This window comes from Antechinus flavipes, chromosome 3 (genome assembly GCF_016432865.1).
Source record: "Antechinus flavipes isolate AdamAnt ecotype Samford, QLD, Australia chromosome 3, AdamAnt_v2, whole genome shotgun sequence".
Classification (NCBI taxonomy): Eukaryota; Metazoa; Chordata; class Mammalia; order Dasyuromorphia; family Dasyuridae; genus Antechinus; species Antechinus flavipes.
Window position 1 is genome coordinate 432,911,909 of NC_067400.1, and position 19,019 is coordinate 432,930,927.

Genomic DNA, 19,019 nt, shown 5'->3' on the forward strand with positions numbered 1-19,019 from the left:
AAGGTAATGGCCATATGCATTTTAGTGGCTAGAAAGGCCTACTAAATGCAGGGTAACATCTAGAAAAAGGGAATCTAGAATAAAAAAAAAAGCAAATATATTCATCAAGTGGACAGGAGACTGAAAAGATTAGGATTTTAGTATAGAAAGATCATGGCTTAGAAAGGTAATTTTAGCCAAAAATCTATCAAAAGGAGAATCAACCATTCATCAAATTCTAGAATATTAGATTGAAGGGATAAATACTCTTTCCAAACCTAGCCATTGGTTGCTTCAACTTACTCTCTCCATGCAGTCTCTTCACTAAAAATAATCAATATAACATGTTGATTTTTAAGAGAAAGCAGGAGGAAATAAAAAAGAAGACATGAGGCAAAGAAAAGGAAAAAAAAAAGGTGGTAGGAAGGTATCAGTTTCTTCATCATTAAAATTACTAGGTGAGAATCAACTAGTTCTGACATTTAATGACTCTCTAAGTATTCTAGACTGTACATGAAAATGAAATCTCTGCAATTTTAAATAGCACTTACACAAGAAGAAAATGAAATTAAGGCCACAAATTAGCACCACTCCATGATTTTCTCCCATCTCAAACTTTTTTTTTGCTGAGGCAAATGGGGTTAAGTGACTTGCCCAGGGTCACACAGCTGGCAGTGTTAAGCGTCTGAGACCAGATTTGAATTCAGATCCTCCGGATTTAGGAGCTGGTGCTCTATCTACTGTGCCACCTGGCTGCCTTCATCTCAAATGCTCTTAAGAGCAAAATCATAAGGCAAAAGATTAAAACTAATATCCTGAATAATACAAGAAATAGACCCATAGTAGAAAAATACTTGAAATATGAGAGTAGTCATTGAAAAGCAAACAAAAAAACAGTCATCAACAAAGTTTTAAGTGTATTTTGGGCATCACCATCTTTCTCTTTAGGATATGGAAACTTTTTATCTCCCTTGTAGGACCTAACAAATATGGGTATATCATTAGTATTCAATAAATATGAACTGACTTATTAGTAAGTTTTTAGATATCAGATTCTTCAAATGCATTCAGCTTTTATATTTAGTATAAATGGAAAACACAGCACATCCGATGTTTTCTGGTTCAAATAAAATCCTTCGTGCCCCTTCAGATTGTCTGTAAAAAACCTAGCAGCTCAAATAGTCAAATCCCTTTATTTCCCAGGTGAGAATATTGAGGCTTATAGAGGTCACATGATTTAGCAAAAATAACAAAACCAATGAGAATACAGCCTGAAGGCTTAAAAAGATAAAAATAACTTTTTAATACTTCTAGGGAAAGAGTCAGCCCTAAATATTATTCATTTATTTATTCATTTAGATACAAGGTATCCTAAAGTCTTAGTGTAGTTTAAAGCTACAGTATACTTAATGCTTAACAGTATACTTAAGGTTTTTTTGGGACACCTCAATCTACTAAGACCTGCAAGTTGCAAAGCACTGAACTAGTTTCTAGGGACATATGAAATTTAGATTAGAATGCCCTCAATTGACTTTCAACTCTTGTAGGTTTTATGGCACTTAATAAAGATCTGTTTTGACACAGACCATTTCTTTAAGATATACTGATTTTTGATACTTTGAGCTACCATCCAATTTGCTAAAGCCTTGAACACTAAACTGGTCATTCATTTTGCTGCATTCCCTCTGAACCCAAAGTGAAGGAATTCTGGTGAAGGATTAGATTTTGTCTATGACATAATATTAGCTGACAATTATATGGTGCTTTAAGGTCTGCAAAGTATTTCACATATTTTGTTTTATTTGATCCCCACAACCACCCTTGGAAGAAGGTGCTATTATCATCCTCCTTTTTTTAGATTTAAGGAAATGGAGGATGATAGAAGTTAAATAAATAGCTTTGTTTTTTTCAAGTATCCGAGGTAGAATTTGAACTTGCTCTTCCTGAAGCCAAATAAATTCAACATTCCTTGAATTACAGCATCTAAGACACTGGGCAAAGTCTGAACTCATAACAACGAGTCCAAATCTTATATGCTATGTTGAAGCTCTAGATAACATGGTAGTGAGCTATGTTTCTACTGGCAATGACACTATTATTATAATGGATGTTTGCAAACTGTCCAATTCTTCTCCTTTAGCAATTCAAGTATATATTTTCATACAAATTCTTTCTATTTTTAGAATTTTAGTACAACCAAATTAAAAAAAAAAGTTTGAGCAGACAAAATGCACACAGAAGGAACAAATTCAAGAAATTCTAGGGGTAACTAGGTGGTTCAGTGGATAGAATACCAGCCCTGAAGTCAGGAGGACCTGAGTTCAAATCTGAACTTAACACTTCTTAGCTGTGTGACCTTGGGCAATTGCCTCAGTAAAAAAAAAAAAGAAAGAAGTTCTAGACAAATCAAAAAAGAGAAAAATGCATGAAATAATATAACTGTATTAATCTAATTAAAAGTTTGTTTAAATGATACTAAAGGTAGTAGAACTCATTCAGTGTTTATTTTGTATAGTTTGTTTCAGTTTCTTTATAATATTAAAAAATCTCTCTGCTAAATTTCATTGACTTAACCCACAATTATGAATTCCATTCTTTTAGCCTCCACTATTCACTATCTTCTTTTATAATTCCCCATATTATTCTTAAATATTTGCCTGATCTGAATACAGAGGGCATGACTTGGACTTCATTTCCCACAATGCCTGGGGACCTTGAGCACACTGTTTACTGGGAAAAATTAAATGGACTACCTTTCTTGAAAAGCATTATATCCAGCTACAATGTCAACAGGTTGGGGGTGGGAAGTGGGGAGGTGTGGTACTCTGCAAGGCAGGGGTCTAAAAAGGAAGGTTTCCAAAGGTGTAGGGAGCACTTTGAGTCCTAAAGACAAGCATTTGGATTGTGAACTGAGAGAAAAACAGAAGGGAAACATGGGAGGAGTTCTAGTTGCATTCAATACTTCCAGGGCAAAGCAAGAAGTTTTAGTGGTTCTCATCTGGCCCTGGGAGACTTCTGGGGTGGAGGGTGAGAAGTACCCAATAGATGAACAAATCCAAAACTTCAGAGGCAAAAGGTACTGAACCTTAAGTTTATTATCATGTGATAGTTCTGAAGTGACCATCCTATGCTGGGAACTCACTGGGGAATATGTACAAAATAGAAATTCCCTTGGAATTGTAATAAATGACATCCATTTATATATAGAGAGAATTATTTACCTCTTGGTTCTCCTTTCTCGCTGCTTTGCGTCTTAATTAAATGTTTTTCTATCTCTTACTTGACAAAAGAGAATGGATTAAAAAGTGACTTGGGCCATGAATCTGTAAATCAGCTAGGTGGCACAATGGAGTCAGAAAGGAATAAGTTTAAATCTATCCTCAGACACTTTTGACTGATTTGACATTGAGCAAACCACTTAATTTCTACCAACTTCAGTTTCTTCATCTATAAAATGAGGATCTATCCTCACCCTATCTAAGGATGTTGTAAGAATCAAATGAGATATTTATAAAGCTCTTTGCAAATCTTAACATATTATATAAATGCTAGCTCTTATTATTATTGTTATTTTTATTGTATTTCCAAAAGAGCCAACTAAACCTGGGGAAATGAATAATAATGATATGCTACCCAAATATATTTAGCAGTATCCTATATAAACAAAGGGTTTAATAAAAATGGCCCATGGATAGTATAGATGAACACACACATATATATATATTTTAGTTAGGCTCTAAGTATAAAAGCTGGCTTTCAGTGTGAATGATTAAATTTATCCTGACAGAATTATTACTGTAATTCTTATTTTATAGTAAGAGAACAAGCAAAAAGTTACTTCTTTTAAAAAGTAAATTCTACAATGCAGTTTGGGATATATATTACTATGACTACAAAATACTTGACTGCAAAACTATAGACATGATTATGTCCATATTATAAATATAAGCCAGTATATCTAACATATACATTCCCAGATGAGATGAAGTATGAAGACATAGTCTTGATCACTTCTTCATTATAAATGATTATTTATTAAGTTCCTACATTCATTTTTTTTTGATGACCAGAACACATTCTCAGATTTGATGCTTCCTTATCAACTTTTCAATCCTAAGCTTGTTTCTAAGATTGTGGAATTTGCTTTCCAAAAATGATCACTAACTAAGAGGAGATAACACCAGAATCTAGGACTATCAGCATAAAATCTGGCTCTTCTCATCTAATAATCCTAATCTATATGGAAAGTAAATAAGTCATTCTTTCCATACCAGTCTTTTCACTAGTCATAATAAAGATGATTAAAAAGTTGGCTCAACTGGAAAATCTTTATCTTTTTCCTAAACTTTTCTTATTAACTACTTTTACTTGTAGTTATAATTTATAAAATAATTTCAATTTGGAAATATGCTACTTATAATTACTTTTCAGAGAGTGTTATTCTTAGTGTAGGGATGCTGTTACTAATTTTTGAAAGTTAAAAGAAAATATTGTTTTGAGCAATATTGTGCTCTACAATGAAAGATTTAGTTCTTCTCAACAATGCAAGGATCCAAGACAATTCCAAGAGACTCATGATAGAAAATACTGATCACATCCACAGAAAGAATTATGGAATCTGAATGCAAATTGAAGCATATTGTTCTCACTTCTTTTTTTTTTTTCTCAAATTTTCCTTTTTCCCTTTTATTCTAAGTTTTCTTTTGCAACATGACTCCTGTGGAAATATGTTTAACATGATTGTATGTGTATAACCTTTTTCAGATTTTTTCTTTCTTGGGGAGAGGGGAAGGGAGGGAAGGGAAAGGAGAAAAATTTGGAGGTCAAAATCTCCTAAAGATTAATGTTGAAAACTATATTTACATGTAATAGGAAAAAATAAAATACTATTAAGTAGAAAAAAAAGATATTTTCCTTAGATCTCCCCCAAAAGAAACATATTGTTATGTTAACATATTAAACAGTATTTAAATATATATAAAAGAAGATTTTTACAACATTTTATATATATATATATATCCTTTTAAATACTTTCTTTTGAAGAAAAAATAAACCACTAAGCTTACATGGGTAACCTAATAATTTTACAAACTTCTTTTTTTTTTTTTTTTAAATCAAGTTGAGCTGGTGAAGATAACATAGAACATTTAGCTTGGCTCTTCAGTGACTGAACATATTCCATTTTGGTTCTAAGCCAAATTCTCATTTCCTCAAATGCTCCTTGACACCTCAAGCTGGCTGAATTTTCTCCCCTTACCTGAGGAGTTTCTTCAAAGAGATGCTGCAACTAAGGAGAGAGAATTTTGCCAACTGCTATCTAATAACAAATAAGAGCATTTGTAATTATTCAGATAACATGAGGACAGCTTTTTACTGTTCAGTCATTTAGCTATGTTTGACTCTTCATGACCTGTAAGGGGTTTTCTTGGCAAAGATACTGGATTGGTTTGCCATTTCCTTCCCCAGTGGATTAGGGCAGAGAGTAGGGGACATGCCCTGGGACACACAGCTAGTAAGTGTCTGAGGCCAGATTTAAACTCAGAAAGATGAATCTCCCTAACTCTAACCCCAGCACTTTATCCACTATACCACCCAGCTGCTGTTAAGGACAGTATTCTATTTCAATATCTAATTTCCACCCATGATTTATTCAAGGAACAAGTATAAAAAAGGGCATTCTACAGACATCATCATGGGCTTTAAAGTACAAACATATGAAACAGTCACAAAGAATTTCATTCTGGAAGGATCATTGTTGTTAAATTATTTTTTATGAAAACCAATTTAATAAGAGCCAGAAGGGACTTCATTTTACTAATGAAATTGAGACAAGAAATTAGATGATGTCCGTATTCACACCAAATAGGAAACCAGATCCTCTGATTGCAGAGGCAGTACTTTGTCCTTTATGCCACATTGCATCTCCTCATTTTGCGCTCATATAATTACTAGTAGTTAATTACTAGCACATTATTTGTAGCAGCTAGATGATCTAGTGGATAGCACTGGGCCTCGAATCAGGACCCAAATTCAGATTCCTGCAACAGATAGTTAATACTATGTGACTGTGGGCAAGCCACTTATACTATTCTGTTTTGGTTTCCTTGTCTATAATATGGAAATAACAATAATATCTATCCTGCAGAATTGTTCTGAGAATTGAATGACATTATATATATGTAGAACTTTCCAATCTAAAAGTGCTACCTATCTTACTACCTAACTAGTTAGTGGTTCCCTGGGCAAGTCATTTAACCCTATTTGCCTCTATTTCCTATCTATAAAGTAAGCTGGAGAAGGAAATGGCAAACCACTCCAGTATTTTTGCCAAGAAAACCCCAAATGGGTCAGGAAGAGTTAGACAGAACTAGAAAACACAATTATTAATGGAAACTCAGAGGAGGGGAGATTTCAATGAATGTTTTATTAGGGGGGAAACCTTGCAAACTACCAAAGGATTATTTCTTCTTAAATTTTCTCATATAAATAAGTTATAGATATGTACAGAGAATTTAAAGCTCCAAATTGGGTTTCTTCAAGGTAATCAGCATTTGTCACTAATATGATAAAATCATTTTCAAATTAACACTTCTGGATATAATTTACTTAGTTCACAGAAATGCAAGACAACTGTATTCATGGTTCAAATTTAGCAATAAGTGAATAAATACAGGAATTAAGTTTTAAGATTTATGAACTTTTGTAGTTTGTTAAAACCTGAATCTGGGGGCCATCTTTAAATGCCAATATCTCTGATATACAAGACCTTGATCAGAGAAGTATTACAGATTTAATGGAAAAAAAAAAAACCCACCACCAAATAACCCTCAATATTCAGTTATCCAAAACAACATATGTCCCTTAATACTTTCCTTCTATTATAGTAGTGATAAGTGATAAGGGCCTTACAAATTCATACAAATAAACTCCGTGATTCTTCTAATAAATTAATTGTCATAGTTCTCTGTAAGGAAAATCAATCCAAAAAGATCTTTCAAATTGGATGGATAGAATCATGGCTATAACTTTCCATTCCCCCAGAAAAAAAAGTTTTCCATTGGTTCTGCTAAGAAGAAAATTGAAATATGGGAGGATAATTTAATTGTAATTAGCAAATAATTGAAATGAAATCTTTAATATACCTTAATATAGGGAACTTGAAAATATGAAAAAGAAAATATTTATGCTTAGGTTCCTTCCAAGACTAATTTACTTTACTGAAAAAAAAATTTTAAAGTCAAAGCAGTCATAGGGAAAAAAAAAGCTAGAACAATAGCTTAATAACCAACTCTGGCAGGCAAACATTTTGCTGTCTGTTATTTAATGGCACCATTCTTAACTTGACTTCATCTTTACCTTCTCGGATGTAGCTTTTAATATATACACCTAGATAAATGACAGTGAAAATAAAATTGGAGGAGGTGAAATATCAGTCTTAACCATAATAATTTAATTTGAAAGCTTCAGGACAATAGAATGTAGTCAAGATAAGAACATACAAATAAAATGAAAATGCATGCAAAGACCTCCTTAATATTCTTGGGTGAATGTCATTAAAAAAAAATACACTGACTTATTACATAGCTGTACTTGACTTTCAGCTTTGCTGAAGTAATTTGGAGATTGGAAGAAATTTCAAATCACTACATAAGGGTTTCTTTTATTGTTGTTTTCTTTTTTTAAGTGAACCATTCTAGAAGACTCTCAAACTGGATTTCTCTTTTTAAGTTCCTATTAGGGCATAAACCTAAAATTCCACATGAAGGCAGGGAAGACTACCTTTGAATGTTTTTCTCTTGATATTCCTGATTTCACTTTGTCATGGGGGTGATCAAAGGTAACATTAAGAGGTATGTCATTTTTCCTTTTTTCACTTTCTTCCAGCATAGGAACATAGCCATGGACATTATCTGAAAAACAAAAACAACCTCTCAGGTATTAGCATAAAACTGTATGAAAGGGTAAAATCCTGAACCCCCCCCCCCAAAAAAAAATAATAATTCTGACTAGATTAAAAAAAAATACTTTAAAATTTTAAGATATTTATAAAACATTTAAATGAATCAATTACATTTTGGAGATTCTTATTTTTATAGAAGTTGTTAAAAATTAACGTAATCACTTAAAGATCCAAGTTTATATAGAAACAACCCATTCCAATAAGCATTTGTTTATAACCTGTGGACTCACAAAAAACCAAAATAAAATCTAGTCTTTACCCTCAGAAAATTTATACTGGAGAGGAAGTGGAAAGAGTATATGATATAAGATATATTCATAAAAGTAAATGCAAGATAATTTGATGAGAGAGTGCACTAACAACAAGGAGGAACAGAAATGGATCCCCATAAGAAGAGGATCCTGAGCTGAGCCTTGAATGAAGTTAAATACTGGAAAAGAAGAAGGTGGACAGGGAATAAATTCCTGGCATGAGGGACAGCCTGGGCTAAGGCTCAGAGATAAGAGATGAAATACTGAGTTTGGGGAACAGCAAGAAGGCACTCAGTCTGTCTGGTATGATGAGAAATAGATCTAATGTTAGGCTTTAAATGCTAAGCTATACATATACATACACATATATTTAATATTTTACTTTAAATATATATATCAATCTATATTAAATATATGCATGTATATTAAAATAGCCATTTAGAATAGCAAAGATTCATGTCTTCATGTATATACATATATATAAACATTTGTGTGTATATATCTATATCCTTATATATGTATATCTATACCTCTACATAGATGTATATATGTACACACATATACATATCCTTATACATATGCATATCTATATCTCTACATATATATAAATATATATGCACACATATACATACATATATACATGTACACTCACATATACACACATATTGACCACACCTAGAGATTTGCATACAGATGTGAAAGCTTTGGGAGGTTACGAGATCATCTAGAGAGTATAGAGAGAAAGAAGGGAAACCATGGAACATAGATGATGATTCACCAAAGAAGACTGGGAAAAGTGGTTGGACAAGTAAAAGGAGATGAATGTTTCAAAACATAAAAGAGACAGAGAATGTGCTATATATGTATAACAAATTTATATAAATATATAAATACATGTACTTATAGTGGATTGGGTAAATCCACTATCACAGCTTCAAATGTTCTGTTCTTAATGTAAGTAATTAACAATAATAAAAATATGGAGATTTTTGTATCATAGTCATTAAAACTTTGTAACAAACTAAGATAAAAAAAATCACAACTTCCACCTTTATTTTCTCTAAGGAGTCAAAAAAATATAAAAACAATTAACATTGACATACCTCTGCTGGAATTCACAAGAAGTAACTGTGATTTTAGCTTGTCAATAATACTTTGTTGAAGTGACAGCTGTTCTTGTTGCTCACGTATTCTCTGTTCATAGTCTTCAGTCTGCTGACATAAAAAAAAGTTAGCCTGATATTTACTGACAGCTAAATAAAACATATATAATGGTCTGAGTCTACTCAAATATTTTGAAGTTAGATATGGTTTACTTTTTTGAATTTTTATTTTCCTAGAATTTTATTTAATATTTCTAGCTAGCACTTGCTCTCATCTCTGAAATCATCACCCATAATTGTGACTAAGTTATTGCAAGCCACCCACATTTAAAGGAATGAGAATATTTCAAATACAAGTTTAGTCATGATGAGTTCAAAATATGGTTCACTGGTACTTGAAAGTTGGTACTAGACATTTGGAAATGCCTAAATTTATTCCTTAGTGATAAGGATTTATTCAAAGCTTTCATTTACTTCAAGAATTCTTGTTTTCATTAATGTGGGAACACTCTGCCAAATCAGATTGTAGTACTTCTCTTTCTTAGCAAGTACTTTATGTGACTTGGTATGTCCACTTCATCCCCTATCTTTATTCCCACATCCATAAAATAAATAACCACACACACACACAAATATATATATATATAATATATATATAACAAAACAAAACAAAACCATAACTTCATGGAATTAGGATCCTTGATTTAGAACTGGAAGTTTATTTATTTTTCTTCATTCATTCCTTCCTTCTCTCACTCTTCAAGTATTTATCTAGTCCATACTGCTTGCCAGACACTATGCTAGGCACTGTGACTATGAAGCAAAAATGAAGCAGTCTTTGTTTTCAGAGCTTCTGTTCTTTTGTGGGTAAACAACATATATACAGAAAATTAAATTAGATACAAAATAATTTGGAGAAGAGGAGAGAATTACCTTAGATTCATTGCTTGCTATTTAAGCCCAAAGGAGCAGCAAAAATGAGAAATGCTGGTAGACTGGCCAAATTCTACTAATAGTTCCTAGGGAAGGGGTGTGACATGAGGGAAGGAGGGTGGGGCTGGGCTTGGCAGAGATCTTCATTCACATTAGTTTGGTATGACCTGGAACAGATTATTTGTTTTTCTGGGGCTTAATCTACAAAATAAAAGGACTGGATACAAGTTTTAAATCTACTCCTCTATTTACATCATTCTGGGCCACTGAGGTCATTTAGTTCAATCCCTTAAATTTTGTAGACAAGAAATGGAAAAAAAAAAAAAACAGATTTTATGTTTCTCTAAAATTACAAAGGTGGCAAATGGCAGGACCAGGATTTGAACTAACTACAAATTCAACATATTTTCGAATAACTACACATATTTATATCCTCCTGGTGAGTTTTCTATTGATAAATCTTCTTCCATATGAAGTCATGAACTAATTAAAAATAACTTCTAAAAATTCTCTAAAGTAGTTTTTAACAAAATACAAAGTTAATTAAAAACAAAACAAAACCCTGCTTTAGCAAAAGCCCCTTTGACCTTTTCTATTTACTATCTACTTACTATTTACAAAAAGACTAAAAATGCAGAGCAAAATTTCAAAATACAAGAGGCACAATTAAGAAGTTATGAAAAAGCAAATTAACAAAGTAAAATTTGATATAAACACATAACTTTTCTAAAGGAATTCAGGTTTCAAGGGAAAGTCCTAAAAGTCATTGCTAGTCTCTGCTATTCTATTTATTATGTTATTCATATGGTATCTTCATAATATTCCCCTATAGTTTTACTTTCATTAATCCTGTTGCCTTTTAATAGCAATGGAAAATTGAACACATGGTCATTGCTTTATGGGAGGTTCTGAAATCCTGCCCCAATATCTGAAAATACTGCATCAGAGCCATCAATTTTGGACAAAATCTTAAAAACTAATTGGGAAAGATATACTGGCAAATTCAAGTTAACAATGTTGACTAGTATAAGAAATCACACTATGAGGTAAAAAATAATATAATTCTACAAGAAAACCATCTTTATTTGTGAACAAGAGATAAGATGGTAAAAGTGAACAAACTTATAGTGATGAGAATTAGTTACAAAAGTGTTGAGTGGTCACTTGGATTGTCAGTGATCTCATGACTTATATATTGGAGGCTGGCTGAATGTGCAGTCTTTTCTATGACATTATAATGGAATTTACTTCAAAAGGGTTATTGTTATCATTGTGAATATGTACTTCTGATCACTGCTCATTCTATCTTTATAAAGATAGTAAACATTACTAATTAAGCTCTAAACTGAACAAAGCTTTAATATTCTGAGACCCATGAGCCTGAGATTCTGTATATTTTTACAAAGATATAATTTATGGCTTTTACATTGGTGGCATATTACTTCAGGAATCTAATCCTAGACTGTATCATACATCTTTATTTTCTTCCAAGTGCCTAGCACAGTGCCTTACACATAGAAAGCACTGAGTAAATATTTACTAAATGCATGAAAGGGCACAAAAACATTCAAGCAGTTTTCATTCTGGTGAATACTGGAATAAATTCATGAGACCATTTGGTTTGTCCAACAGCTTGTTTTCTCCAAGTCTAAACCTAAGAAATGATCTAGTCAAACTCAAGGCCAAACTATCCAGTGATACCTAGATTCACATCACAGTGGGTCTCAGAACAGGTATGAGTTCTAAAACTGTAAATTAGAGGAAATGATCATCTTTTTGAAAGCACTGAGAATATGTGGGGCCATTATCATCTGGAAAATCAGCAGCTTGTATCTTCCACTCTATTCCTGCTTAAAGAATAGTAGGTTCTAAAGAAGCTTGAAATTCTAAGCAGCTATTTCTTAAAAGGATAAGAAAATATGCATATTAATAAGAAAGCTGCCAATAGGTTTAAGGTAGAAAAGTATAATTTGAACAAAGAAGACCTGCATCTGATAGCACCATCAATTTCTCATATTCTTTTGTAAAGTAAGGGACTAGTTGAGATTATCCCTAGGGGCCTATACAACTCTAAATCCTATTTTTTTTTTTTAACCTTTTGAGAACAGGGATTATTTCATTCTTTGTATCTGTACCCTTAGAGCCTTAATTTATTTTCTGGCACATAGTGTCTACTTCAAAAAATGAATGTTTATTGAATGATTTGTTAAACAATAATTCAGTTTGGTCAGTAATAAAGGCCAAGACTCAAAATATTTTCAAATCTTGGCCAATTCTTTTTTTTTTTTAATTTTTAATAGCTTTTTATTTACAAGTTATATGCATGGGTAATTTTACAGCATTGACAATTGACAAACCTTTTGTTCCAATTTTTCCCCTTCTTCCCCCCACCCCCTCCCCTAGATGGCAGGATGACCAATACATGTTAAATGAATTAAATATAGAATAAGTATACATGTCCAAACCGTTATTTTGCTGTACAAAAAGAATTGGACTCAGAAATATTATACAATTAGCTTCTGAAGGAAATCAAAGATGCAGACAGGCAAAAATATAGGGATTGGGAATTCTATGTAATGGTTCTTAGTCATCTCCCAGAGTTCTTTCTCTGGGCGTAGCTGGTTCAGTCCATTACTGCTCTGTTGGAACTGATTTGATTCATCTCATTGCTGAAGATGGCCAGGTCTATCAGAATTGATCATCATATAGTATTGTTGTTGAAGTATATAATGATCTCCTGGCTCTGCTCATTTCACTCAGTATCAGTTCGTGTAAGTCTCTCTAGGCCTTTCTGAAATCATCCTGTTGGTCATTTCTTACCGAACAATAATATTCCATAATATTCATATACCACAATTTATTCAGCCATTCTCCAAATGATGGGCATTTACTCAGTTTCCAGTTTCTGGCCACTACAAAGAGGGCTGTCTTGGCCAATTCTTAATCTAGTTTACCTTGTTAAAACTTCTCTCTGTCAATATTAATCTACCATAATAAGATAGAGAATCAATATTACTTTCATTAAGTAAGCAGAAAATAAGCCTTCATCAAATAATTTAGACATAAAATACTCTCCAGGATGTAAGTATATAACATGTAAATATAAAGGGATGACGTTTTAATGAAGAATGTTAAAGGGGTCAATGAGTGCTACAAATTGAAGAATCTTACTATTTTGTTTTGGTGGTCTGAATAATCACATAAAAATTTTGGGACAATATTCTTCTTCCAACACTTTTAAGACACAAAAGTATTAGATAAAGTCAGAATGTGCCAACAAAATAGATTTTCAAAAGAAATTTGAAGAAAAAGTAAAAGTGAAGTTCATTTACTAAGAGGAAGTAGGAAAAAAATGTAAAGTCACAAAGAGTGAATGAAGATGATTAAGTTTGATGAAATAAGAATTGAAATATAAATACAATTATCAAGCTTTTTGAAGAAGAAAACAAGATACTTAATAATGTCTACTCAAAAATCAGATTCAAGAGGAGGGAGGAAGATTCAGAAAAAAAAAAAAAAGATGACTGATGACATGAATTTGGGAGGAGGAGTGGCCATAAAAATATACCTAAATGGAAAATCATCAGTAGAATTTAGTTCTTCTGCTACATTTGGAAACAATGAAACAGAAATGATTTGGAGGAAAACAACAAAAGTGGTCATTTATATGAGTATGCTTATTATATGGATTAAAAAAACATACACAAAACCTGAAAATATACTCAGGTCAAATAATTGTTGCACTGTCAGTACATATTTTTTAAAAATGCAATCCCAGAGTAAGTATACTCCAGCAACTATCAAAGACCCCATGAAGCAGAAAAATCACTAAACCAAATTGAAAATGTACAACAGCAATGTCTTGTCAACACTTCTGTACAGAGCACAGACATGACAGCTAAAACAGACAGAAGAGAAGATGCTTTTGACAGCCAGGGTGTGTGAATGATTCTTTGAGTCAGATGGCAGCAACAAGTTACCAACTAGAAGATCTGCATGACAACTAACCATCCATCTGTATCAAACACCATCTGGCCAAGATGACTCCGGCTTCTGTGTATTTGACACGCCTCCCAATGCTGAAGACTAGCAAAACAAGTGGTCCACCCGCAGCTGAAGAAGTAAACAGGTATTACAAAGTCTTGGTACAAAATGGATTTGGGTGACTGGCACAACAGTGTGATGGAATATTACTGTACCATTCAAAATGACAAGTTTGAGGAATATAAAGAAATATGGAAAGACATATGAAATTATGCAAAAAGACCCCAGAAGCAGAAGAAAAGCATGTATATTTACTATGATTATAAAAAGAAATATAAAAAACTTTATATGCATACAGATGTAGGAGAGATTTGAATCAATAAGTTACTGTTGTTGGTTTGTTACAAAGTAGACTGAAAAAGCAAATAATTCTTATGTGGTTATGAGCTTCCTTCTTACTTTATTTCTGTTTAAATTCTTTCAAAATTGTTTTTTTTTTTTAAGGGAGAGAATGGACTTATATGCTAAAGCTATAATGAATACTGAATTGTATACAAAGTTCAGGGGTAATTCTTAATGACAAGGGACAGTGGACATGTCTCAAATTTCCATAATGACAGTATTTTATACATAAATTAAGCTTTCCTAAATGGACCAAAAAGCTTATCTTAATAAGAGGTTCTAGTTCACATCCAAGATTCTAGGACAGCATACTCTAAACTGCCACATAATTTTGGAATCACAGCTGCACAAGCACTGCTGAATACAAATAAAATTAAACCGATGGCATGTTCTACAAAGTGAAAGTTTCCTCTCTGGGATAATGAACCAGCTTTCACTTTTTTATCCTCTCTAAAACAAAAACTTTAAAATTTATATTTTAAAATTTTATTTTTGAAAGATACGAGATCTTCAATATTATAAAAGAAACCATATCACAAATCAAGCAATTTCTCTCTTCATCATTTCCTCCCTCTCAAAACTAATATTAAATTTCAGAATCCTTTAAATTATTACAAATCTGACTACCCATTAACAAAGGGAGCTGAATAAGATTTGTTTAGCTATTACAGAGCCTTACAATATGAAGCTTGATGGTACATGAAGGAATATAATTAAATAGTAATTATCTTATTTCATAGCACGTAAGACATACCAACTAATTAACTAACTCTCATTGTGACACTTCAGTGAGCTAAGTATCATGTTCAATTTTACAGATGAGCAAACTGAAGAGAAGAAAAATGGTAAGGGTTCGTCCAAACTAGAATTATTACTCTAGTGCTTCTGGCTAGGTCTACAATAGACAATTATTTTCAGTTTCTTATTACGCTCCTCTCCTGTTACTCAAAACATCAATATCAGTTGTTGTTCAGTCATTTTTCAATCATGTCTAACTCTTTATGCTTTATTAGGAGTTTTCTTGGCAAGGATATTGAAGTTGTCATTTCTTTCTTTAGATAATGTTGTAGATGAGGAAACTGAGGCAAACAGGATTAAGTAACTTGCCTAGGGTCACACAGCTAATAAGTATCTGAGGCTAAATTTGAACTCAGGAAGATGAGTTTTCCCGACTCTAAGTTGGGCATTCTATCCACTGCATCACCAAGGTATCCTTAGTATATCAATAAGCATTTATTAAGTCCCTTCTATTTGAGAGATGAGAGGCAGTGTTTTATAACAGATAATGAGCTAGATTCAGAATTAGGAAAACTTATGTTCAAGTACTGTTTCTGATAGTTACTATCCCCATAACCCCAGGCAACGCACTTAACTTCTCTCAATCTACTACGCAACTACTTCTCTAAGACTAAATTGCATAGCAGATACTGATTTTCATTGGTAGAGGCAATTTCCTCAGTGGAAGATCCCTGGATCAATACAAGTCTGATTTTAAAAAAAGTGCCAGGTACTGTGGATAAAAGATTAAAAATAAAAATTAAATAATCCATTTCAAAGAGTGAACACCTATATTTACACCCCCCACACCCACACACACTCACACCCACACACACCCACACACATATGTAGACATACAATAAGCATAAGGTAATTTTTTTTAGAGGGGGAGGTACTAGCAGCTAGAGTAATCAAAAAAGGTTTCATAAAGAAAATAACTCTAACTGAACTTTGAGGTAAATTGGGGATTCTGAGAATCTAAAGGGGCAGGGAGCAGCTATGTCAAGCCATGGGAATGGAAGATGGGGATAGCATCGAGCAGCAACAGCAAGAATGTTATTTTGGCTGGACTACAGAGAGTGTGAAGGAGAGTACAAGGTTGGAAAGGGAGGCTGGAGCCAGGTTGAGAAAGGTTTTAAATGTCAAATAGAGTTGTCCACATTTGATTCTAGCAATAACTAGAAGCTGCTAAAGTTTTTTGACCAGGGAAGTAACAAGGCCAGTCCTGTGCTTTAGAAAACTCACTATGGAAGCTGTATGGAAGATAGTTTGGGAAATTACTTGAGAAAATACCTGAAATTTGATCACAAACTACCTTTTATAATATTACAGTGATCACACTTTCTCAGCATGCCAAATTGGTATTCTGACAAACTATTTTTATGTTACAAATAAGTTTCTAATTAATTCTAAGTTTCAATAATTTAGTTTCAATTAATTTCAATAATTAATTTTAATAATTTTATTATTCATGCAGCATCAATTATCATTTCTATTCTAGATAATAAATGTTATGAGTGCTCAACAAAAATTGATTACTACCCACTGACAGATAAAGTCCTTCTAGTTTTGCACTTTCAGATTGTCCCCACTTTATACCCTATCTTTTCCTAGTCACCTCTCTCTAGTTTAGTGAAATTTGAGATCCAGAAGTCTTTGTTTAAAGTGTGATACCCTTCACTTAACACAGAGTATTCCATCAAAAAAATATGGAATTCAAAGCTTGGAGAAAGGAGCCAAATAGGATTGAGAAGTGAATATATGGAATAATATGTCTAACTAAAGCTATGTTAGAAAACTTGACGAAAGTTCTTTGGTTTTATCTTTATTATAAGGAAGGTCATTGGGCAATTGTGTGGTGTATGTATGCGAGAAAGAGAGAGAAAGAAAGAGAGAGAGAGAGAGAGAGTAATAGCTATGAGTATCTCTCTTTAAACTGTCAAACTCTTCTATTTTTTAAAAAATACAGCCTTTTTGCTTTACCAAGCAACCTATGTTTCTGTTGGATGTGAACCTCTAAAATGCTAATTGTATCCTTTGGAAACATGGGCTGTTATTTTAGGATTTGAGTTTTTTCCCCTTTGGGTCCCTGATTCCACTGCCAAAAAAATATAAGAAAGAGGCAATAGGATTTTTCTCAATTGTTTTTCCCCAAATTAATGAAAAGAATGGCATAAGGGGGAAAAAAGCAAGAATTCTTATGTTTTATGTTATTAAGCCTTCTGCTTACTTCCTTCATTATCTCCGCTTTCACCCTTCTCTCACAGGAAGAAGTGACCATCTTTCCAAGGCCAAGCAGTCACATTCTATCCTGTTTCATCCAGCAAATTACCCTATCAATTTTACTTTCTTACCACTATTCAATTTCTCCCTAATAACTATTTCCTTGTTGTAAACAGAATATGAATGTCTCCTCATCATTAAAAATATTCACTTGATCTATCCACATTATCTATCATTTCTCCTCCTCTTCTCTGATTTATATTCACTGCTTTCACTTTCTCTCCTGCTTGGTTCTAAACCTTCAACAATCTGGCTTTTGTCATTATCATTTAACTAACCCTGTTCTCTCCAAAGTTAACAATATCTTTTTAATATCAAATCTGATGACCTCATCTCAATCCTCATCTTGGAACTCTCTACAATCTTTGATGCTATTGATCATCCTTTTCTAGATATTCTTTCCTCTCTAGGGTTTCATATAACTTCTCTCTCCTCATTCTCCTCCTATCTTCCTGACACCAATCATTTCTTCTCAGTCTCTTCTGCTGTCTCTTCCTCCTACCCACAGAGTCTAAGGCCTTATCTTGAGCTTTCTTCTCTTTTCCTTCTGTGTCTTCTCACTTGATGATCTTATCGATTCTCACATATTCAGAAGTCCAAATATAGATCATTTTCATATATCTAACCTTTTTTCCTAGACCATAGGCTTGCATTTCCAAATGCTTTCTGGACTTCCTCAAATTGGATATCCCAAAGACATTTTAAACTCAAAATGTCCAAAAGGTTATCTCCCCCCCCCCCCCCAAGCCATCCCTTCTTTCTGTCTTCTCTATTACAGTTGCTCTTGCCACTATCCTCCCAATCCAGGCTACTATGAGGAAACAAAATGCTCCTGTCCCCCAAGGTTGCAATAAATCAGAGCAAATATGCCTTTTTATAGACACGGGCTAGTCAATAGTACAATGAAGTAGATTTGGGTTTGGTTAAATGGTGAGTCCAAAAGAATAAAAATTAATGATTAAATGTCAGCTTATAAAGTCTCTTCTAGGAGACTGCATGCTGGGATTTGCCCTTGGCCAGATATTTTTATCCGAGGCTAGGATAAAGATATAGCTAGTATTCTTCCAAATCTGGATATGACTCTAAGCATAAATGAATATAAAGCAAAACAGAATCAGTATCAAAAATGATCTAATAATTTGTAATTGAATAAGGATAAATAGCCTTACACTTATGCTGAAGGAATTTGTTTTTGCCAGTATAACACTAATTAAGTCAAGATGGTGAAGCCATGGCTGGATTGCAGTTCATCTGTAAAAGATTTGGGAAAGCTCACTAGGAGTCACAGTATCATATTTCTGGAGTTAGAAAGAACCTTTAGAGACCAACTATTCCAATTCCCACTTT

General features: G+C 33.0%; 1 protein-coding gene across 8 annotated transcripts in view; it reads right to left on the reverse strand.

Moving 5' to 3' along the window:
- TANK (TRAF family member associated NFKB activator) overlaps nt 1–19,019 on the reverse strand; it is an 85,576-nt gene that overhangs the window by 18,230 nt on the left and 48,327 nt on the right. For 7 of the 8 annotated variants that reach the window (XM_051986284.1, XM_051986283.1, XM_051986276.1 and 4 more), the window contains exons 3-4: nt 9,294–9,405; nt 7,759–7,889 (exon numbers count right to left, since the gene is read on the reverse strand). In XM_051986284.1, the coding sequence (XP_051842244.1) occupies nt 7,759–7,889; nt 9,294–9,405 (243 nt within the window). The remainder of the gene's footprint in view (nt 1–7,758; nt 7,890–9,293; nt 9,406–19,019) is intronic. The other variant, XM_051986277.1, reaches the window with a different exon arrangement.